Source organism: Miscanthus floridulus, chromosome 12 (assembly GCF_019320115.1).
Source record: "Miscanthus floridulus cultivar M001 chromosome 12, ASM1932011v1, whole genome shotgun sequence".
NCBI classification, from domain to species: Eukaryota; Viridiplantae; Streptophyta; class Magnoliopsida; order Poales; family Poaceae; genus Miscanthus; species Miscanthus floridulus.
In genome coordinates this window covers 45,261,144-45,285,246 of record NC_089591.1, presented here as the reverse complement: position 1 = coordinate 45,285,246, position 24,103 = coordinate 45,261,144, and the positions used below count along the sequence as shown (strand labels likewise).

Sequence of the window (24,103 nt, the reverse complement as noted above, 5' to 3'; positions counted from 1 at the left end):
TACTTGACAAATGAAGATATGTCCATCAAGCTTCTTGATGAATAGTGTGGTGTCGACCTTCCCAATGGTGAAGCCCTTCTCAATGAGGAAGTCCCAAAGGCGCTCATACCAAGCTCTTGGGGCTTGCCTAAGCCCATATAGTGCCTTGGACAACCTATAAACATAATTAGGATATCTAGGGTCTTCAAACCCAGGAGGTTGATCAACATAGACTAGTTCATTAATAAAGCTATTTAAGAATGCACTTTTCACATCCATTTGATATAGTTTCATTTCATGATGTGATGCATATGTAAGTAGGATACGAATGGCTTCTAATCTTACAACCGGTGCAAAGGTCTCTCCAAAATCCAAACCTTCAACTTGAGAGAACCCCTTTGCAACTAGTCTTGCCTTGTTCCTCATAACAACACCTTGATCATCTTGCTTGTTGCGGAACACACATTTTGTTCCAATGACTCTTGCACCTTTTGGTCGCTCTTCAAGAGTCCAAACTTTATTACGAGTGAAGTTATTCAACTCTTCATACATGGCATTGATCCAATCCGGATCTTTAAGAGCTTCTTCTACCTTGGTAGGCTCATAACAAGAGACAAAAGAGTGATGAGCAATAAATGAAGGAAGTTTTTAAGATTGAGTCATTACTCCCTTTGATGGACTCCCTATGATAAGATCTTGTGGATGATCTTGTAGGAGAGGTGTATTTCTTCTATTGACCACTTGAGGAGGAGGTTGTGGAGCATCAACATCTTGTGCTTGTACCACCATTTGCTCATGGGAGATATGAGTATCTTTATTTTCTACTCTCCCATCTTTTTCACTATCTTGTGGCACACTTGATGAAGAGGGTTGATCAATGACTTGTACATCATCTTCATCATCTTTTGGCTTGATGTCTCCCACCGGAATATTCTTCATAGCCTCCCTCAATGGTTCATCACCTACATCATCAAGATTCTCATGTGCTCCTTGGGAGCCATTAGATTCATCAAATTTCACATCATATGTTTCTTCAACCAAGCCGATGGCATGATTAAATACTCTATATGCTTTGGACTTTGATGAGTAACCAACAAGAAAACCAATATCACAACGTCTTTGGAACTTCCCTAGGTGTTGCCGCTTCTTGTAGATGTAGCATTTGCAATCAAACACCCTAAAGAAGGAGACGTCTGGCTTCTTCCCATTGAGCAACTCAAAAGGTATCTTGCCAAGAAACTTTTGAAGGAATAGGCGGTTAGATGTATAACATGCGGTGTTGATTGCTTCCGCCCATAGAGCTTCGGGGGTGTTGTACTCATCTAGCATTGTCCTTGTAAGAGTGATCAAAGTCCGGTTCTTCCTCTCAACTACACCATTTTGTTGAGGAGTATAGGTTGCGGATACTTCATGCTTGATCCCAACTTCATCACAATAGGCTTTAATGTTTGTGTTGTCAAATTCTTTCCCATTGTCACTTCTAATCTTCTTGAGCTTCACTTCAAATTTATTTTGAGCTCTCTTGGCAAACTTCTTGAAGCAAGATGCAACTTCGGATTTGTCATGAAGGAAGAACACCCATGTATACCTTGAATAGTCATCCACAATCACAAGACAATAGAGATTCCCTCCCAAACTCTTGTATGTTGTTGGTCCAAATAAATCCATGTGTAGGAGCTCTAGCACTCTTGTGGTTGACATGAAAGCTTTGGTTGGATGAGTATTTGCAACTTGCTTGTCGGCTTGACATGCACTACAAAGCTTGTCCTTTTCAAACTTCACATCCTTCAATCCTCTCACCAAATCATTCTTCATAAGCTTCTTGAGTGAGCTCATCCCAACATGAGCAAGTCTTCTATGCCATAGCCACCCAAGTGTTGTTTTGGTGAATAGGCAAGTCTTCAAATTTGCATCTTCGAAGGTGAAGTCCACTATATATAAGTTGTTGTATCTAAATACATTGAATATCACTTGATTGTCATCTACCTTGGATACAACAACCTCCTTCTCGGTGAACAAGCATTGGAAGCCAATATCACACAATTGTCCAACAGATAGCAAGTTGAAGCTTAATGAAGCAACATATAACACATTGGAGATGGAATGATCATTTGATATTGCTACTTTGCCCAATCCTTTAACCTTGCCCTTTGAGTTATCTCCAAATGTTATTTTCGCTTGCTCATCTACCTCTTCATCTAGTGAGGTGAACATACGAGGATCACTGGTCATATATTGAGTGCAACCACTATCAATAACCCAATGACTTCCACCAGTCTTGTAGTTCACCTACACACATGAGATTCAAACTTTAGGAATCCAAACTTATTGAGGGCCCTTCACCTTCTCAACAAGTGACTTAGCCACCCAAATCTTCTTAGGCCTACTCTTGTTGGGGGTCCTAAGAACATGACTTTCATCTTTCCACTAGAATCTTTTCTAAGCATGTAGTGAGCATTGAAAGCAAAGGGTCTAGCATGCTTGGGCAAGGGTTGTGGTGGTGGGGTTTGACACTCATGAGCAAAGTGGCCTTCTTGTCCACACTCAAAACATCTCTTTGGCTTTGGCTTTGGCTTTGATTGTTGTTGTTGAGCTTGAGCCTTCTTCTTCTCTACACTTGCCACATATCCAATGCCACTTCTATCCATCTTCATGACGGTGTTCATGAGTAGCTCACTTTAGAGATGCTTGCCTCTAGCAAACTTGCTCAATCTAATCTTGAGATGCTCTTTCTCTAACTTGAGCTTCTTATTTTCTTCTTTTAGAGCATCATCTTTCTTTTCTTCCTTGAGCTTCTTGTTTTCTTCTTTGAGCTTCTCATTCTCAAGGATCAACTCTTTGTCATGATCAAGAGTTTCTAGCACAATGATGTTGTGGCTTTTCATCTCTTCAAGATCTTTCATGAGCTTCTTATTATCACTCTTGAGCTTGACATACTTATCATAGTCATTGCACTCAACCACTTGCTTGCCTTTGCTACTAGATCCATGCTCAATGCTCTCATCAATTAAATCATCACATGAAGTAGCTATATCAATCTTGACAACATGGTTAGTAGCATCATGTGGCTCATTTGGTAAAAATTCTTGAGCAATAACAAGAGTATCATGATTAATCTTAAGAGTAGTGTATTCATCTTTTATCTTATTGTGGCTAGTGATGAGTTCATTGTGCACCCACTCAAGTTTATCATGTTTATCTTTAAGCTCTTTCTTGGAAGATTTGAGCTCCTTGAGTTTGGATGATATAGCATCATTAGTTTCTCTAAGTTCATCATTAGCCTTTTCCAATGTATCACACTTAGCTAAGAGTGAATCATTTTTAGCATCAAGCTTTTCATTGGTAGCTCTACTCTTTCTAATGATCTTAGTGTATTTTCTTAGTATTTTGACAAGATCATCATATGTATGTGAATCATCATCATCGCTATCGCTATCAACATCACTAGCATGCTCATCATCACTACTACCATTACTCTTAGTTACCTTGCGTTCACCCTTGGCCATACGGCATAGGTGTGTAGAGGATGATGGCGATGGTGGCGGTGAAGATGCAAGATCAATAGCAATGGCGGCCACCTTTTCATTATCACTATCATCATCGGATGATCCACTTGATGAATCAATGTCTATGAGCCAATCACTGACAATGTAGGCCTTTCCACTCTTCTTCTTGTGGAAGTCCCTCTTCTTGCCATCTCTCTTCTTGTATGGCTTGTTCTTTTTCTTCTCATCTTCATCTTCATTGCTTGTGTCATCTTTCTTGCCCTTGTTCTTGTTCTTGAACTTGTCTTTCTTGGGCTTTGTGCATTGATGAGCTAGATGACCAAGTTTGCCACAATTGTAGCAATCCATCTTGGAGATTGGCTTTCTTCTTGAGCTAGTGAAGAACTTCTTCTTCTTGCCGTCAAACTTGATGCCACTCTTGTTCAGCTTCTTTAGCATCTTGGCGGTCTTCTTCACCATGAGAGCAAGGCTTTCTTCATCATCTTCATCACTTGAGCTCTCATACTCAAGTCTTGCTTTGACGTTATCTTGGCTAGCTTTGAATGCAAAGTCCTTCTCTTTCTTCTTTGTAGAGGATGAGCCATCTTGTGGCATGATGTGCATGTACATCTCATGAGCATTGATCTTTCCCAAGATTTGTGTTGGTGTAGCGGCAGAAAGATCACCTTGATGTAGCATGGTCACAATGTGCCCATATTTGTCAATGAGGAGGACACTCAAGATCTTTCTCACAACGTCGGATGGTGACATTTGAGTAAGTCCAAGCCCATTGACTTCCTCTACAAGAACATTTAAATGAGAATACATCTCATTAGCACTTTCTTTGGGAAGCATCTCAAAAGAATTTAGCTTTTTAATCACAAGATGATAGTGTTCCTCATGCTCACTCTTGGTTCCCTCATGGAGTGCACAAACGTCCGACCATAGTGCATGGGCGTATTTATGGTTCCTTACACGGTTAAACACATCTTTGCAAAGGCCTCTAAAGATGGTGTTTCGAGCCTTTGCATTCCATTTTTCATAGTTAACCTCATCGCCTTGTAGGTTAGTAGCATCCTGAGGTTTTGGGAAGCCTTGAGAGGCGGCTCTAAGAATACCAACATCTATAGCTTCTAAGTACGCCTCCATGCAGAATTTTCAATATGGAAAGTCATCTCCCTCAAAGATAGGAGGAGGTCCATCTCCGTAAGACATCTTGCTCTAAGCGATTAAGCTTAAAACATGAGCATGAGGCTCTGATACCAATTGAAAGGATCAAGATGCCCAAGAGGGGGATGAATTGGGCTAATTCTAAATTTTCTTGCAATAATCAAATCCTACGGATAGCCCAATTAACCCCTTGTGCCTAGAAAAATGTTTCTAACAAACTAACGCACAAAGGACTTGCAACCTATGTTCCAAACTTACTCTAGCATGACAATTCTATGAATGTAAAGACAAGTATTGAATTGCTCAAAGTAAATACTCAAAGTAAATGCTCAAAGTAAAGAGAGAGAGGAACGCGGTGATGTTTTGCCGAGGTATTGGAGAGTCGCCACTCCCCACTAGTCCTCGTTGGAGCACCCACGCAAGGGTGTAGCTCCCTCTTGATCCGCGCAAGGATCAAGTGCTCTCTACGGGTTGATTCTTCGACACTCCATCACGGTGAATCACCCAAAGCCGCTCACAACTTGAGTTGGGTCACCCACAAGCTCCGCCGGGTGATCACCAAGCTCCCAATCACCACCAAGCCATCTAGGTGATGGCGATCACCAAGAGTAACAAGCAGAACTCTCACTTGACCACGCAAAGCCTAATGAGAAGATGGATGCACACTTGGCTACTCTTGATTCACTAATGAGGCTACTCTCTTAGATTCTCAAATCTCAATCACCTCACTAGGACCTTGCTCTTCTTGGCACTCACAAATGTGTTTCTCAGCTGTTGGAATGAGCAAAAGTGACTCCACACACGAGTGGAGCTTCTATTTATAAGGCAGCCTAAAAAACAAACCGTTATGAGCTTTTGCAGGGTGACCGGACGCTCCGGTCATGTTGACCGGACGCTCTGGTCAGTTCAACCCACGAGCTAGTGAAAATGTATTGACCAGACACTGGTAGGGTCCGGTCACCACTGATCGGACGCATCTGGTCGCATGAAACCCTCACTAGAGGCTTACTGGACTCGACCGGACGCTGAACCCTCAGGGTCCGGTCAGTACTGACCGAACGTGTTCGGTCATAGATTCCCTTCTCTAGAACCTTACTAGAGTCGACCGGACGCTGCCTTTCAGCGTTCGGTCACTTGACCTCTCCAGCGTCCGGTCGCACCGAACGTAGACTGCTGATCAAATGAACTGACCGAACCCTGCGGCCAGTGTCCAGTCGCACTGGGGCCAGCGTCCGGTCAGCATTTGACCCTCCATTCACTTCCAACTCTCGATCATATGTGAATGAAGTTTGCTCCATTGGATCTTAGGCATTCGTAGGAGCTACCTAGAGCTAGTTTTAACAAGTGTGCACCACACCTAACTCACTAGACTCAACTAGGCCAAGCTACCCATCCATACCCCCCTTAATAGTATGGCCAAAGGAAAAACAAAGTCCTAAACTACTCTAAGTGTCTCTCCAACTCCAATCCACACTTAGAACTAGTCATCCTTAACCTTGTCATCCATCCTTTGAAAACCAAAATGATTTCCATCGTAGGGGCATGACAACCTTGATTGCCCAATTGATCTCCATTACCATGACCTAACTTAATTGCCTCTTCAAAACACACGTTAGTCATAGTAATCTTGTATTGTCATTAATCACCGAAACCCAACTAGGGGCCTAGATGCTTTCACATCGATCGCTTGGAGTATGCCTCTAGCACAACCCCACTCTGCTGCACCCATAGCGGGGGTGGCTGCTCGTGGACGGCACCATCGACTCCACATGCAGGCGCTCCATGGATTTGAGCCAGGCGGATTCAATTCTAGGCAGATCAGATGGCGCAGCCAAGTTTGGCACCTCGAGGAGGAAGGTATGGATCGTGCACAACTACAGAAGCAGATCCCATGGGACGGAGTTGATTTTGGGGAGCCATATGTCTTCTGCCTCGATTACAACTGCAACATAGGACTCCTTGAGTAGAGCTGCCATGGCGATCTTCTCTGGACTGCAAGCTCTTCTGCTCTAGCAATCTCCACAGCTCGAGGACGAGCTGTCTTGGAGGGGCGGAGTAGTGTTATGGCAAGTGGAGCCGCACCAGGGGCCCACGCGATACTGTAGCGCGTGAACATAATAGCGTGAACAGTACCGGATTAGATTAGATTAGATTGGTTTGGTTTGTTAGGATATGAATAAGATAGATTGATTCGATTAGGATGTTTCCTTAGGGGTCAAGTCAGTCATCTCTATAAAAGAGAACCATGTATCAGTTATAATCAAGCAAGAAGCAACAATTAAGTTGCTGGCTTCCCCTGGGAGCCAGTCATCCCTGCCCTCTCTCCCTCACATGAATAGTACCCCATGGGTACTGTAGCTCCCCCTCAACTCTCTCCCTCTCAATCCTAGCTGGTAGGGCATCAAGTCTATTAGCATCACTTTAGCAAGCTTGAGCACTCGATTTCTTCGTCAAACTGGTTGGATTTGCGTCTATTACTCCTGGGGCTTTGCCTTTAGCCGGCTAGGAATCGTCCAAGAGCTTCTATCTTGTGGAAGAGCCTTGGGAAGTTTGTATTATCCTTGATTTCTTAGTGGAAACCTCGAGTGACCTTTGTGGTTGCTTTGAGAGAGGCAAGGAGGTGAAAGAGACTCCGACCTTTGTGGTCACCTCAACAAAAAGGACGTAGGAGCTCCTTTATGGGGTTGCCGAACATCGGAATAAATCCTTGTGTCCCGCGTGTTTGTTGTTGTTGAGACATGTGCTATCACTTTTATTCTTGTGTGTCTCTTCCTTCCCAAAGATTTTCTTAGAGTTTGGACTCGATCTACGGAGTAGTGACCTTTCGGCATCAAAGGAGCAACCCCAACGCGTTACTTTACCACTAGGAAGTGGGGTTGTAAGTTATCGAAGTAACAAAATTTATTTCAGCACTTGTAGTACATTTTCCGTAGGCGTTGGGACTTCTGACAGTTTGCGCCGGAACTTCTGACGACGTTGGGAGTTCCGACCCAAACTGTCGGGACTTTCGACAGTTGCTGATAAGTGACTTTGAGTTTTGTGTAGAATTTTTTAGATACGCCTGTTCAACCTCCTCAAGGCATTGTTTACCTCTGATCAGAACCGAGGTTCCTCCCTTGACCGAGCGTAGGTTGTAGCGGTGGGTGATCGGGGGTCGAGGCTTAAACCACGATGGACCACGGCGGGGCGCCGTGATCTCGCGGGTGGAGACTGGCGGCGTGCGTGAGGCAAGAGGAGAGGCAATTAGGGCACAGGATAATCTCCTGGCTCCCTAAAGGAAACCAGAAACAATAATATGTTTCTGCTTAATTTCCTCAATAGAGTTTACAGGTATTTATATGTCTCTGAATAATAATAGAAAATAACTCTAATATTATGTAAAATATGATAAATATGGGCCTTGAGCCCCCTAACCCGCCGGCATCCTCTAGCCACTACTAGGCCTTCGCCTGGAGTACTGGATGCCGGTCATAACATCTCTCCCCGCCTTCTCAAACAGCTCGTCCTCGAGCTGGAAGTCGGGGTAGAAGGAGCGGAACTCGTCGACGGACTCCCATGTCACATCCTCTTCTGGAAAACCATGCCACTGGATAAGCACCTACCAGGTGTCATGGTGCCACTGGACATGTAGCGCCTTGGCCGGGGCAGGAGTGTAACGGCCGTCGAAGGTCGGCACAAGGCTGGCCGGCATTGCTGGAGGGTCACCACGGTGGCGCTTGAGCAGTCCCACGTGGAAGACATCATGAAGACGGGCACCCTCGGGCAGCTGTAGACGATATGCCACCGCTCCAAGATGCGGAATGGCTCAGCATAGCAAGGACCGAGTTTGCCCTTGGCCCCTAGAGAGAGTGACTGGGCCGCGTGGTTGAGCAGCCGCAGCCACACCCAGTCGCCCACCTAGAACTCGACATCGCGGTGGCCGGCATCATAATATTTTTTGGACAGCTGCTGAGCCTGCAAAAGACGTTGGCGCACCTTGGCGAGGATCTCATCATGGGACCGAAGAAGTGCATCCGTAGCCTCGGTCCTAGCTGTACTCGGCATATAGGGCAGCGGCGGCGGAGGAGGGCGACCATAGACGACCTCAAACGGTGTGGCGCGAAGAGCCGTGTGGAAGGAGGTGTTGTAGCAGTACTCCGCCCAGACAGCCAATCCACCCAAGCGCGGGGGCGATCCCTCATCACACAACAGAGGTACATGGCGATGACCTTGTTCACCACTTCGGACTGGCCATCTGTTTGCGGATGGAAAGCTATGCTCATGCGCAACTGGATGCTCGCCATCTTGAAGATGTCTCGCCAAACGTGCCCGGTGAACACGGGGTCCCGGTCGCTGACGATGGACAGCGGAAACCCGTGAAGGCGAACGATGCCGTCGAAGAAGGCACGAGCGACGGACGTAGCAGTGTAGGGGTGGCCAAGCGCGATGAAGTGGGCGTACTTGGAGAAGCGATCCACCACCGTGAGGATGACTGACTTGCCCACAACCTTGGGCAAGCCCTCGATGAAGTCCATCGAGATATCCGCCCACACTTGGGTGGGAACGTCGAGGGGCTGCAGCAAGCCCACAGGATGAACCGTCTCCGTCTTATTGCGCTGGCACGTGGTGCAAGAACGCACCAGGTCCTACACCAGCACACGATCACGGGGGATGAAGAAATCTGCATGGAGTCAATGTAGCATCTTCTGGGTGCCCTCATGGCCAGCTGAGTGAGCCAGGAGGAGCACTTGCTGGCGTAAGTCCCCATGGTCCGGCACATAGACGTTGGATCCATGGAGCAGAAGGCCGTCAGAAAGGCACCATGGGGCCTCCAGCTCCCCTGCCTAGAACTGCGCCAGTAGGTGCTGGCCATCAGGCGCGGCTGCTGTTGCCCACCGGATGGCGTCTAGAAGGTTGAAGGAGGGTCCCGACACGGGGAGGGCTGCTGCAGCCGCAGCCACCAGGACGGCTGCCCCCCATCTTCGAAGTCCCGGTGAGAGAGAGCGTCTGCCATGATGTTCAAGCGGCCCGGACGGTACTCTACCGAGAAGTCGAAACCAAACAGCTTGCTGATCCATTGATGCTGCGGAACTGTAGACAAGCGTTGATCAAGCAAAACTTTCAAGCTATAATGGTCAGTGCGAACCAAAAAGTGGCGCCCCCACAAATATGGACGCCAATGACGAACGGCCTGTACCAAGCCGATCAACTCCCACTCGTAGGCCGCCAGTTTGATATGACGGTCCGCGAAGGGATGGCTGAAGTAGGCGAGAGGCCCGACGCCCTGGTGGAGGACGGCGCCGAACCCTGCGCCCGACGCGTCGCAGTCGACCACGAAGGGCTTAGTAAAGTCTGGCATCTGAAGAACAGGTCCTGTGGTCAAAGCGCGCTTGAGCGCCTCAAATGCCGCCGAAGCATCGTCGTCCCACACAAACGCATCCCGCCGCAAGAGACGCGTGAGTGGGGCGGCGATGATGCTGAAGTCCTGGATGAACTTCCGGTAGTAGCCCGCGAGGCCGAGGAAACAACGTAGGCCACGGGCAGAGCACGGCAGGGGCCACGCAGCCACGGCGGCGACCTTGTTAGCGTCCATGGCGACGCTGCCCTCAGAGATCACGTGGCCCAGGTAGGCCATCGACGACGCGCCAAACAAGCACTTGGATCGTTTCAAGTGAAGGTGGTGTACCCGAAGCGCGTGGAGTACGATGTTGACATGCTGCAAGTGCTCGGCCCATGATGGACTATAAATTAATATATCATCAAAAAATACCAGCACAAACCGCCGCAGGTAAGGCCGAAGGACATCGTTCATCAGCGCCTGGAAGGTTGCCAGGGCATTGGAGAGCCCAAATGGCATCACCAAAAACTCGAAGTGGCCATGATGGGGTGGTCATAGGGGCACGCCGGAGGGAGCCCAGTAGGCTCATCGAAGATGTCATCGTGCTGCGCCAACAGACGATCCAGGAGAGGTAGCCGCGGGTCAGTCATGACCGCGGTCACCGCCTGCTGTGGGGTGGGTGTCTGAGGCCCGGGCACGCCCTGCCAGGTGACACGGCGGCCCTCCCTCTAGAATGCCATGGTGAGGGCGTCGCAGTCCCACAACATGGGCCCCAACGTGCGAATTAAGTCAAAGCCGATGATGAAGTCGAAGGCGCCCAGGTTGAGACCAACACACGTGATGGTGAAGTCCTCATCGCTGATGCAGACAGGCACATTTCGAGCAATGCCCTCGCACGCCACGTGCTCACCATTGGCGACCGTGACACGGAGGTGGTCACCACCAGCTAGAGACAGGCCCAAATGGCGCAGAACAACCCCTTGGACAAAATTATGAGTGGAGCCGGTGTCGAGGAGGGCAAGGAAACTCTCGTCCTCGACGGTGACGGGGAGCAGCATGGTGTTGGGCGGGCGGATTCCTGCAACAGCATGGAGAGAAACGACGAGGGCGTTAGCGGCGCCTGCTGCATCGCCGCCACTCCTTGGCCGGTCGGCTCATCTAGAAAGGCGGCTACGTCGGTGTCTGCAGCAGCCACCTCCCTGGCTTCCTCATCGACGAAGTCCGTAGACTTGAGGTAAAACAGCCGGGGGCACACATGGCCGCGGACATAGGGCTCGTCATAGTTGAAGCACAGCCCTTGACGGCGGCGCTCCAACTGTTCCGCTGGCGTGAGGCGACGGAACTGACGCACGGAAGGAGCGCCCTGCCCGCCCACGGGACCAGCACCCGGCTGAGCTGGAGCTCCGCTGCTTGTGTCGGGGCACGCGGGGGCAGGTCGGGACAAGGTGGAGGCCGGGCACCCCGCGGAGGTGGCGCCGTCGGCATGGCCGCCACCCGACGCTCGAAAGCTCGTGCCAAGTACATGGCCGTCTGGATGTCCTGGGGATCGTGCATCTCCACATCCACCCGAATGTACTCGGGAAGGCCGCTGACGAAGAGATCGGCCTTCTGTTTGGCGGAGATGCCACGTGCATGGCAGGACACCGCCTGAAAGCGTCGGTAAACTCCTGGACAGTAGATTGGAACGGCAAGCGCCCCAACTCCGCCAGCCTTGTACCGCGCACTGGCGGTCCGAAGCGTTGGCGACATAGCTCGACGAAGCGCTCCCAAGAAGGCATGCCCTCATCCTACTCGAGGGCGTAGTACCAGGTTTGCGCCAGGCCCCGGAGGTGGTACGACGCAATCCACGTTCTGTCGGAGGCCGGCCATCGTTGGCCCCGGAAGAATTGCTCGCAGTGGTTGAGCCAATTCAGGGGGTCTTCTGAGCCGTCGTAGGTTGCGAACTCGAGGCGATGCGTCTTGGGCGGCAAGCGGTCGAAACCGCCCCCCATGGCCTGCGGAGGGCGCTCGTAGGGGCCCTCCTAGTCGGCCCTAGGTGGCACGGCCACGTAGGCAGCCACGGAGGCGCTAGTGTCGTGGAACAGCGTCCCGTCCACGCCGCCGTACAGGGTCCCTGATGCATAGGGTTCCCCATGGGCGACCGTCGATGGAGCCTAAGGGATGGTGGTCCGAGGCGGCGCCGAGGAGTAGAGCGGCGCGGTCATGGAGTGGTGCGCCGCCGAGGATCCAAGGGCCCAAGCCGGAATCGGCGACGGCGAGTGTGGAAGTTGCAGCATATGGATCGGGACCTGGGATACCGCTGGTTGAACGGAGGTCGACGGCGACGGCATGGAGTCCGTAGGCATCCCGTAGGGGTAGGTGAGGAGCGGCACTGAGACGGATGAGGGCAACGGCAGCGGCGGAGGAGGAGGATGCGACGGTTGCGGTGGTTGAACCACGTACTGGCCGCTCAGAAACGCCCGCATCATGTCCTGCAGCTCCTTCACGCCATGGCTGAGATTGACGATGGAGGTCGTCACCTCCTCGGGCGTGAACACCGGCCGCGGCGCGACGGTGGTCGTCAAGGATTGGGAGGACGGCACCACCAGAACGGCCGACGTAGCAGGGGGCGCGGTGGAGTTGGTCGGCACCGGCGGAATCGTCGGCGATGGCGCGGCGGAGGAGGCAGCGGAGGTGTCCATGATCGGCAAGGTCTGTGATACCAAGCTGATAGGAACCGAGGTTCCTCCCCTGACCGAGCGTAGGTTGTAGCGGCGGGTGATCGGGGGTCGAGGCTTAAACCGCGATGGACCACGGCGGGGCGCCGTGATCTCGCGGGTGGAGACTGGCGGCGTGCGTGAGGCAAGAGGAGAGGCGATTAGGGCACAGGATAATCTCCCGGCTCCCTAAAGGAAGCCGGAAACAATAATATGTTTCTGCTTAATTTCCTCAATAGAGTTTACAAGTATTTATATGTCTATGAATAATAATAGAAAATAACTCTAATATTATGTAAAATATGATAAATATGGGCCTTGAGCCCCCTAACCCGCCGGCATCCTCTAGCCACTGCTGGGCCTTCGCCTGGAGTACTGGATGCCGGTCATAACAACCTCCTTTCAGATCTTCTTAGTGGTATTATGGCCAAATATGCTGTTTTCATGGCTGACTTGATGGTTGCTGCACATACTTTCATGCATGGCATGCACCAAGCAAGTTTGTAATAATTATGTGGTTATGGTAGAATGAATGTGTACTGGATGATCAGCTTGGTGTCACCAATCTCCGTGCATCTTATTCAGCACTCAATTCCCTCAGCAGCAGCACATGTGGTCACGACTCGTGGTGTTCGCTTCATCCCCAAGTCAGCATGGTGAAATGGAATTGGTCTTTGGTGCACATGTTGCAGCTATGTAATTTATTGTTATGTCCAGCATTTAAGAGCCTGATATACAGCCTTAGCATGAAGAAATTGCTTGGTTCTTGCAGTGCTTGCACACCATCTAAGGCTGTATATCAGGCTCTTAACCACTTCATGACTGTTGTTCCTTTGGACTTTATCTGGCCTGTTATGCCATAATAAGAAAATTATTGGATCACTTATCTGCAATTGACATGAAGACATGAAGTTAGTGTTGATTGTAAATATCAACCAGTACACCATCTGGTCTGGGACATTTATGAGCATGTACCTTGGGAGCCATGCCAGCTGAACATGAATGAAGATCAAATTTACCATGGGTATAAAACATCATGTGGTTATTGAACTACTGGAGGCCTGAGAAACGTTTGAAATCAAGTGGTTGGTACCAGGAAAGTAACCATGCAATTAGGTTTGTAAGTGCTGATGAAAAATTGCATGTGCTGAGACTAGAACATAGTGCGGGCCTGTACAGTTTATGGTGGTAATGGTTGATGTTGAATCCAATGACAACTGAAACAATCAACCATGGTGACAGGATCAGTAGTTGAAACCATGAAGATGTGGGATTGATGACTGTTGTAGTCTGTGGGTGCATTGTCAATGTCATCATCTTTTTTTGTGAACTTTTTTTTTGTCATCATCAGATGTACTGGTCTGGGTGTTTAAGGCTTCTTCAGAAAACTTCATGAGCCTTTGGGTACCTTGTGAGGCATTACCTGCTTGTATCATCTCAGACTTGCTCCTCTGTCCTCGCCGATACAAGAGATACACCTGTATTGCACAAGGTGACACGGCACTAGAGCTTTGGAAGCACCACAGCTAGCAGTCAGGCAACTCAATAAGACAATGACTCATTTATGCTTGATGGTCTTTAGTGTTAGTGTACGTCTCTGGTGCTAGTATGGTCAACAACATGAAGTACCTAACTGTGGGTGGCAAAAGACTTTGATGTGATATGGATAATCATTTGCAAGTGTTGTTCTGCTGATAATGATTTTATACATAAGGTAGAAGTTTAGATTGAGTAGGATTTTGGATTTTTTGCAGGAATGGCGTCAAGTAGTACAGACCTGCAGTGATCTGATTACAGTAAGATGACCATGACTTCTCAAGATTTTTATGCTGGTACTAGTGCTTTGTGCGTAGCAAGTTGTTCGCTGGTACTAGTGCTTTGTGCGTAGCAAGTTGTTGCACTGGAACCTAGGACACAATAGTTTTGGATGTTTTGGATATATTGAATACAAAATGTCCTTCATTAATTTACATAGCGTGGGAATGATTCCTGGCCATTTCAGGCCGGGAACGGGCTAACCGAACGCCCCCTTAATGTGAAGTGTATCCAGTTAGATTTATTGTTAAGAGTATCCCCATTTGCCTGCATCAACCTATGTCACATAATTTTGCTGATCCAATTGGGTTTTGGCTATGGAGAGGTGCTGCTGTTCAATTTTGGAGAACTATTTTCTACATTTGGGACTTGGAAGTTGCTTTTGTTCGATGTTGCATCTGATCTATCACTGCCCATAGGACAAATTGTAGGAGGGAGGAAGCCTGAGATGTACCTGCTCCAACTCATTGTATGAGGTTTATTAACATGATTGTCCTAACTGTTTCATAATATTATAGTTTATCTGCAGCAACGTGACATTTTAGTGCTGTTCATGATTATGAACACGGAATCCATGTGATTCTGAGGTTCCCAGAGATGGGGTGCAGTCCCTTTCAATTTCAAACGTTCTGCAATTGTGTGCTTCTTATGAAGCAAACCAAAATATGGAAGCAGTTCAGTGGATTGGAGCAGAGTCTGATACGCTGAGGAAAAATCAATAATTGAGAAACCTATAATTTGATTTATCAGGTATAAATACACTTGTCAACTGTAGTAATTTAGTATCTGTTGAGGCTTTCCCCCCTTTCTTCAGTCTATGTTTCTTTATGTTCCTGATCAGGATTATTGTAAATATATAATTATCTTTTCTACTGTCATGCTCTTATAGTCTTATTTTTGCTCCTGTTATGCTAACATGTCTTCCTCGATCATTGAGCAAATGCACAGACTATTGGGCTCCTGACAACATGCTTGCCTCCATCTTCATTCCAGCTCAAGAACCCATAGTTCCCAATGTAGTTGTACTCATATGAGTTCCTTTTCACCTGGCTGACCTGCACCGTGACTGTGAACGGCTGCTTTGCTGCCTTTGCCGCTGAAGGACAGCGCCGTCGGCGAAACCGTCACCTTCATCCCTGCTGGCGCCGTCACTGACACACTGTACTTAGCTGGTGCGGCTGCGACGTTTGTCAGTACCCTCTTGAACGTGTGTGTGGCGGAGTTGGTCCTGTTGAGGATGACCATGAAGGACGGGTAGTTCAGGTCCAGGTTTGCTCCGGCGCAGCTGGGGTTTCGCCGGCCGGTGATGGTCGATATCTGGCGGCTGCTGTAGTGCAGGGCGCACAGGAAGTTGACGTAGTCGTCGGCCGCCACGTCGTACACGAGGCCAGGGTCCATGGCCTCGTTGGGGCTGACGTGGCCACTGCCAAAGTCCAGTGGCGTTCCTGGTGACCCGCTCGGCATGCTGACGATGACGTTGCCTGGCGCTGTCCTTCATGTACGCCGTTGTCATCATGGCGGACCGGATGGCCGTCGGGCTCCAGTCAGGGTGCACCTGACCGCAGGAGGGCGACCACGCCGGCGACGTGCGGCGACGACATGGACGTGCCGGAGATGAGCTGCATACTTGGTGAAGAGCTTCTGCTTGCTGAGCTCCATGATCTCCTTGTTGGGCACCCACGCCGCCAGGATGTCCACCCCGGCGCGACGACTGTCCGGCTTCAGGATCGTCGGGCTGATCTGGCCGGCCCGCGGGCGGAGAAGTAGGACACAGGTCGGCGCCGGCTTGACGCCCGAGCACCGTGCCGCCGAACTGGACGCTCGCCTTGGGCGCCCCTCTGGCTGGCCGTGCCGTCGCGTACTTGGCGATGGCCGCGCCGTCCGGACTGGGTGACCAGCACCATCGGCATGGTGTACTCCGTCGGCTCGAGGAACTGCTTCATGTCGCTCGCGATGATGGCGCCGAGGCCGCCCGTTGCTCTGCACCTCGTCCCATCTGCTCCTCGATCTCGGTGCTCGGGTCGGCGGAGCAGAAGACGTACTTCCCTCTCACGTGCCTTGCTTCTCAGGCTGGTGGGCTCGCACCTTTGCTTGCTCCTGTCGCCGTAGCCGTAGTAGAGGTTCGCACTGGCAGGTCGGCGTGCTCAGCGGGTACACCGACTTGCCCTGGACGGTCGCGCCGCTGCCGAGCGTGACGGTCGCGGTGAAGTCCCTGTCGACGCTCGCGGCGCCGAACGGTCGTGATCCAGGGCGCGCCGTTCATGATGGTGTACCCGTCAGAGCCGTCGTTCCCGGCCGAGCACGCCACGAAGACTGCCCTTCTGCATGGCGGCGAAGGCTCCGATGGCTATCACATTGGTGTCGTAGGACGTCTCCGGGAAGCCCAGGGACAGCTGACATCACGTCGACGCCGTCGGCGATGGCCATGGTCCATGGCGGCCAGCACGTCGGTGGACGCGGACTCCAGCGTGTCGCATCGAGAACACGGCCTTGTACATGGCCACCCGGGCCTTCGGGGCGATGCCGGTGGCCGTGCCGTTGGCGTAGCCGAAGTAGCTCGCGCCGCTGACGTCGGAGCCGGCCGCCGTGGACGACGTGTGCGAGCCGTGGCCGTAGTAGTCCCGCGGCGAGTCGTAGTCGTCGGGCGCTGATCGTGAGACCGCTGCTGCTTGAGGCCCTTGCTGAAGGAGCGCGCCCCGATGAGCTTCCGGTTGCACATGGAGGCCTTGAACGCCTGACCGGCCTCGCACGCGCCCTTTCCACCTCGCCGGGACGGGGTCCCATACCGGCGTCGCTGAAGCTCTCGCTCTCCGGCCAGACGCCCGTGTCGACGATTCCCGATGATCACGCCGTCGCCGTACTTGGACGCCGGCCAGACGCCCGAGCCGCCGCTGCATCAGCCCGAGGAACGCCGGCGTGTGCGTGGTGTGGAGCCTGCCGTACGTCTCCGGGAACGCCGCCACGTGGCCATCCACGGCCCTGAGCTTCCTCCAGCTGCCGCGAGGTGAGCACCGCGCTGAACCCGTGCATGACGTGCGTGTACGTGTACAGGTGAACCGGCGCCGCGCCCTCCCCTGCCGTCGTCGAGGACGGAAGCGACTGACAGCACCGAGAGGTACCATCCCTCGTGCTCCACGAACGGCGCCGGCATCTTCTCCACGTCCATGTGGACGATGTACGATCGCCGTTCGCCGCCAGCCGCCGCCGCGGCGGCGCACGCCAGCAGCAAGAGGCTGATGGCGCCGAACAACACGGCGCGAAACATGATCGCGGACGTCCGAAGCAGCCGCCCGCAGACTGGCTGCGGTCGAGCGGATGAAGTTAGCTGAGCTGAGACGCTTGAGCTCAGAGCTGCCGCTTCTTATGCATCGGCAGTGGAGTGGAGAGCTGAGCTGAGCTGAGTGAGAGTGAGTGAGTGGATGCCACGAGTGGAGAGCACTCGCCGTCGCGTCGCCGGTGCAGTGGTGACACCCTACCAGATAGTACATACATTACATACATATATATGATGGATTCCATGGCGGCCATGCATGGGATTAATCAAATGTGACACACAGAAGAATCTTAGCAAGATCGATCGTCACCAAATAAAGCAAAGCTCAGCCCTGGGATAAACCCATGGGTGGCCTGCATGTTTGTCGACGTTGCAATCATTGTACAGTGCCGCCATTAGCTTTTCATGAAAGCACATGTATATATGTAAATTATAACCGCCGTCTGGTGCGCGTCCATGTCACTGGACTTGCTTTCCTCCCACGACAGCGGCTCTTATTCGCACCTGCTCGAGCGGGTTGAATGGCCAGTGTAGCGGAGAGTTTCATTGCGTTGTTTTCAACACTGCCATGCCCATATAAAATGAAATGAAACTAGGATGAAACACCCGCTCTCATTGCAAAGTTTCATTTCACGGTTTCATAGAAAATTAAATTTCGAGACTCATAGAGAATTAGTAATCGTGCCCAGAGAGTTTCATCCCATGAAACTCATTTCTTCCCTCTCTCTTCGTTAAAACATTGTTATGTCATAAAAAAAATGCAATGTGACAGGCTATTAAATATAAATGAAACTCTCACAACTCCCACTGAGAGTCTGAGACTGGCCCCTATAATCCTCCTGCCTGCCTTTACAGTGCTAATGCCATGATGACACCTTGTTTACTCGCCAATCAGTTCGTTATGCAATTGCAGCAGTGCTTTTCAAGTCAAGCCGCGCCACTTGTTGGCACTTGGCACTGTTGCTACGTCAAAGAAATTCAGAAAAAAGGGGCACGATTTGGGTATGGATATGCTATCTGTTTCCTTCGATATGATCGCGTGAAACCGATGCACAACAGGAACAGCAGCGCATGAAAACAAACGCACCAGGGCGCAGTGCTGTGGGTGCTGCGTGCACTCAGGCAATCAGTCAGGCTGGCATGCATTCAGATTCAGGGAGGGATGGTCTTGGTGTGTGTGCGGTGTGCGGTCAGCTGCCTTCCCTTCATAATGTGCTCCTTTTCCGGCATTGTGCTCCACCGCCGGCCGCCTTCTCGCCGCCGTACGTCTTCGGTTGCGGCGGAGACCGACCCGTCGACTGGATGACTGGAGGACAGGCGGGCAGCGAGCACTGAGAGTGACCGGTGACACCGTTGAGTTGAGGGTGGAGTACTGCAGGAATGCAGCACGATTGCGTCGTCCTTCCATTCAATTCCGAGCCCTCTCGCGTAACGGGTTCTGATTCCCGAGGGTTGCATTCTCCATTTAATTCTTCTTTTCGCGTAACGAACTCTACAACCACTGACGTCTGACGACGATGCCAGTCCGGAATTTAGAAGCATTTTCAGGTGGATGTGGATGTGGCATCGTCGATCTTCCTTGCTCTGAGTTCCTGATCAGTTATCACAACCTAGCTACATGAACTGGAATTTTGAGGAGGGCTAAGGAAGAGTGCAGCACGGTCGCATGCTGCACATTCAATTCTGAGTTTCTAGTGTAACACATTCTAATTCCTGACGACGTTGGCAACCGAAAGCGACACCAACTGCTTCTCAGATTGCCAGGCTGCAGTCCAGCACTGCACAAATCATCACGTTTTCAAGGACAGATCAGTTGCCTGCTGTGAGCTCCAAATCAAATCAAATACATATACAATATGAACTGGAGCTCTGAGGCTTTGAGCATTCCACCTGCCATCGCACTGTTCCATAATTTGGTTCAGTTGAGTACTCCGTCTGAATTCCACACGAAAAACCTTGCTTCTTGTAAACTCATTGCATACATGGCACACTGCACTCATAATTGCAATAGCTCCATAGATGCAACTGGGCAGAAGTAGAAGGCAGAACAACAAGAGATTGGTAGTACTGTACAGTAGTACTATAATAGCAGTGGTTGTAGAGGCTTGCTATTGCTAAGGTGGCAATTGTCCTGGCAAAGCCTTTTTTTCAGTGGCGATTACTGATCATTGGGGTGTGATTATGAAGCGAGAGGCCGCCGGCAGCATGATGCAAAGGTGAACGATGGCGATGATGCTTTGTTTAGGTCGATTATTACTCTTGTTATAGCGGTTGGTGTGTCAAGCGTGCGGCTTTTTGCTTGTTGTGGACACAAGAATACCAACGAGAAAAAGGATCGGAGAAGGTGGCCGCTTTTGTTTCTAGACCTTATCAAAAGCTTAGCAAATATCTTAGCAAAAGCAAACTGTATGCTTCATGTGTATGTGCTCTAAAGCAAAGTTTGATGTGTACTTCCAGCTCTCAGGTTATATGGTGATATGGTCGAGGATAAATCTTTTTCTTTCTTTTAGAAACTGAAGACAAGATAAATCAAAGCTTGAGCGGTATGTATCCTGGTTATGGACTTATGGAGGCCAATGGCTCAATGTAGTTGTCTTGATTTTGATAAAATTTTCCTTTATCCGAAAAGACAAATCTTAAAGATGCTAAGAAGTTGGAAAGAAAATGAAAGGATATGAAAAAACAAAGGTGATAGGCTAGCCCAACATTGTCCCTCTGTCAGGGCCCAGTTTAAGAACGGAACTACTGAACTGTCACAACAAAAGTAATCACACCCTATTCGTTGATGCTGAAATTTGGCTTATGTTGATGCTTATGCTGAAATGTTGTGAGAGAAAAATACTATTCCATTGCTGAAAAGTAGTTCAGAATAAGCTCAAGCGAACAGGGGATACTCTTATGTTCCAAGCATAGAAAAAGATGTTTATTTTTTCTTTATAGAGGGAAATGATCAAAAGAGAAGCTATGTATTAGAGCACTCCCAACCCAGAAATCACATATTTTATACGATTATTAATTGGGGTGTCATCTAAGAAAAAAAATTATGTGGCACTGAAAATTAAATAAGAGAAATGAGGAAATGGTTTCTTAATAAAAACCATGTCTACACGTGAACCAAGATACGAAGAGATGTGATTGGTAGATGAGGAAGAGAGAATACATGTGATTGGACAAAAGATTATTTCGAAAACATAGTTTCTATTTGTAGTGTCTATAAAAATTAATAAGCATAAAAATTATATGTGGTTTCTAGCATTGTGACTGCTCTCCGAAACTATGAGTAGCTACCGTATTACCAAGACGTCCCATTAAATTTTACAGAAAATTCCTTGACACAAAAAAACTTGGTGTTCTTATTTTAGCACCAAAACTTCAAATCTTCCTTATCTAGCCTTGCATAAAAATTTTGTTCCCAAACTGTCACTACCGTCCATTTAGTCTTCTACCATGAACGGTCATGTGGGCCACATGCAAAAAGACGAGAATATCGTGTCTTCTCATCAGTTACATAAAAACAGTTACATAAAAAGGAGAACACTCCGATCTCTTCATTCGCATGTGAGCACCATGCGTGAACCTAACCCTAATGGAGGCCGGTAGGGCGGCCACCGTGGGCACCACGCATGGCCCCCGCGCGGCTACTCCCGGCCTTGGCGCAACTCCTCTCGGCCCTGGCGATGCCCCTCCTGGCCCCGGCGTGGCCGTCATGGCACCTCTCAGGCCTGGCACTTCCGTCGTAGACTCGGGCCCTCGCGCTCCCCCCGCTCTACGCAGCGTGGCCCAGGTGAGTCCTCCTTGGCCACCTAGCGCTCCCCCGACGAGGCCTAGCTACCGGACAAGCCCATCCCCTGCGCGCAGCTCTAGTAGGCTGATGCCAGCCCCGCACTCCCCAGACCTGTGTGCCGTCAACCCATAGGCGCGGGCCAGTGCCGCTGTGCGCTAGCCGCTGCTGGCCGCCCACCCGTCCCGATCGGCCAGCTCCTGCCCTGTGTAGCCATGGTTGCCATGGCAGTGTGCTTCCAGAGGAGGAAGAAGGACCTATTCGAGAATACGCTGAACCAATGTTGATATTCCCATTATCGCCGCCGGATGGTCTGCCAGACCATCGTAGATGTTCCCATCAACACTATCGGTTAGGTGCCTAGACGGGTGGGAGTGTAAAATACCACCGACGGTTCGAAACCGGCGGTGATGGACACCAACCATCACCAATGACTTTTACCAACGGGGGCCAAAACCGTCGATGAAGGGGGTCTAGAACCGGCGGTGATGAACTTTCTGTAGTAGTGAATATAAACACATAGTTGGCTTAAACCCATGTAAAACTGGGTAGCCTAGTTTTCACGAGTTGGCTTAAAATAGAGGAAAACTCCCCCTTTCAAAATGAACTTCAAGATTATGATCTCAAACTGAACATGTGTGCAGCCTTCCATGAACTTGGATGCTTGTCGGGAGACTTCACCTCCTAGAGTGATAAATTCTTTGAGTTTTTTTTACTTGCCACAAGTGTTCAATGCTTCGGTTTGTTGTCTTGTGCTCCCTATCTCTAAGTCTCTCAACTAAACACTTGGATCTCACAAAAATCACACAACATCACAAAAAGAGGGTTAGGAACAACTCTCACAGTGTATATACAATGCATCTACAAGTTCCTGGAGACCTCTCAAAGGAAAGTATCCAATGTGTGTACTCAGTAAAAATCAAAGTTACTTGGTTTCCTGAATGAAAGAACAAATATGTCACCTAGGGGGTGGGTGAATAGTTGTTTGCTACAAATTTAACAAATAAAAAAAATACAACGGTAACCGTCAGAAGTTATGAGGGAGGGGGCGTCGGAACTTCCGAACTTGACGGATTAAAATGAAATGAAACTACGCCTAAAGACTTGTAGATCAAACCAAACTTACGTTCAATAGCAAGTCCACGAAGAACCTATACTCGAACATGCACAACAAAGTAGATCAAGTGGTAATCACAAATATGTAAAGTAAAGCACAAAGCCACAAAGGGGACAAGAAATTGTTTCATCGAAGTTCAGGTTCCTATTTAAACCCTAGGTCTCCATTGAGGAAGCTATGAGTAGGGCTGGATAACAATCTAGCTCGGCTTGGCTTGTTTACAAGCACGAGCTAGCTTGTTTAGCTTGCGAGCCAGACGTAAAATACATACAAAACATAATCTATGCATTTATCTTTAGCTTGAGAATAATAATAATAATAATACAAAAGCAATCCATCCCTAAGCCTTAAATCAAACAAATAAATTAATACGTGCCAACATATGTAAGTATAGTTATACTATAGTGCTACACCACACCATACATAATGCATTCATAATCCATGGCCCATACTCCATACTATACACAATACATCCATAACCCATTATTGATGATCCATGCATCCATTGAAAACAAAGTGATAGAGTCATAGTAATCCCAACTTTATACAGTCCAGATCCAAACCAATTATAATGTGCGAGGTATCAGGTCATACAAAACTAATATAAGTTTAAAACCAACAGCCCTCGCTGATCCGGCACTCCTCACTAGTCCTGGAGCACCTCATAAGGTATAGCTCTCTCTTAATCCGTGCAAGGACCAAGTGCTCTCTAATAGTTGATCCTCCTCCACCCATGTAACACCCTCGGTGTTACACTGTAAATCATTTACTAAAACATGTCATGAGCATCATGTTTATGTGTTAATGCATGTGATAAGGTGTGTAGATCAATTTCTGTAACTCGAAACGATCAACTAAAATGCGAAACGAAAGTTGATTCGATAGTCATGTTATATCACTTAGGGTTTAAAATCAATTTTTATTAAGCAAAAATGCTATAGAACATATATGTGTCACCTTAATAAAGTTGGAAGTACAAACTTGTTAGATGACAATGAAATACTTGCGGTCAAAAAATGATCTTACTAGCTAATATTTCCACTGGCTTAGAAATCGCAAATGCAAATCAAATTCAGCTCAAAAACTTAGAAAACTTCAAGTCTGTCAACAGTTTGACACTGCTATGTTTAGCAATTTATTGTGAGAGATTGGGTTAAGGAGTGGTGTAGTGTTATAGCTCAATTTAGTAGTCTCATGTGCCATCTTGAGCATGGTGAAGATGGTTTAGGTGCTAAAGCAACCGTTTGGTCATATTGAGCGCTTTAAAATTCATGCGTGTACTTGTCTCGGGCTGGTTGGCCGCGTGGCCGCAATCACCACGCTCGGGCGCTCAGCGTCGTGCGTTGGTCGCGCTTGCGCGCGCTGCCGTTCGCGGCCGGCCGAGGCCGCCTCTAGCCTGACCATCACTCGGCTGCCGCTGGCCCGCCGCGTGGAGCCGCCGCTGCTGCTACCTGCCCCATCCCGCGCTA

The 24,103-nt window shown here is 49.3% G+C and overlaps 2 protein-coding genes and 1 pseudogene across 2 annotated transcripts; all 3 read right to left on the bottom strand.

Moving 5' to 3' along the window:
- Positions 1–8,061: 8,061 nt before the first annotated feature.
- LOC136495797 (uncharacterized) lies at positions 8,062–10,248 on the bottom strand. The gene is made up of 3 exons (XM_066491624.1): positions 9,811–10,248; positions 8,672–9,259; positions 8,062–8,220 (listed from the first exon to the last, which is right to left on the bottom strand). The coding sequence occupies exons 1-3, from the start codon at positions 10,246–10,248 to the stop codon at positions 8,062–8,064; spliced, it is 1,185 nt and encodes a 394-aa protein (XP_066347721.1).
- Positions 10,249–12,104: 1,856 nt separating this feature from the next.
- LOC136495796 (lysine-rich arabinogalactan protein 19-like) lies at positions 12,105–12,632 on the bottom strand. The gene has a single exon (XM_066491623.1). It carries the CDS (start codon positions 12,630–12,632, stop codon positions 12,105–12,107), a length of 528 nt encoding a protein of 175 aa, XP_066347720.1.
- Positions 12,633–15,316: 2,684 nt separating this feature from the next.
- Positions 15,317–17,893, bottom strand: LOC136498513 (subtilisin-like protease SBT1.7; annotated as a pseudogene).
- Positions 17,894–24,103: the final 6,210 nt, after the last annotated feature.

Bases quoted from the DNA above. Each gene is read 5' to 3' on its own strand.
- LOC136495797 (XM_066491624.1), bottom strand. From the start codon at position 10,248: ATGGCCTACCTGGGCCACGTGATCTCTGAGGGCAGCGTCGCCATGGAC. The intron at 9,260-9,810 runs GTACAGGCCGTT...GTGCTGGTGTAG, and splicing joins AGTGGGAGTTGATCGGCTTG to GACCTGGTGCGTTCTTGCAC. The intron at 8,221-8,671 runs GTACAGCTAGGA...GTGCTTATCCAG, and splicing joins GCCGCTGCCCTATATGCCGA to TGGCATGGTTTTCCAGAAGA.
- LOC136495796 (XM_066491623.1), bottom strand. From the start codon at position 12,632: ATGGACACCTCCGCTGCCTCCTCCGCCGCGCCATCGCCGACGATTCCG.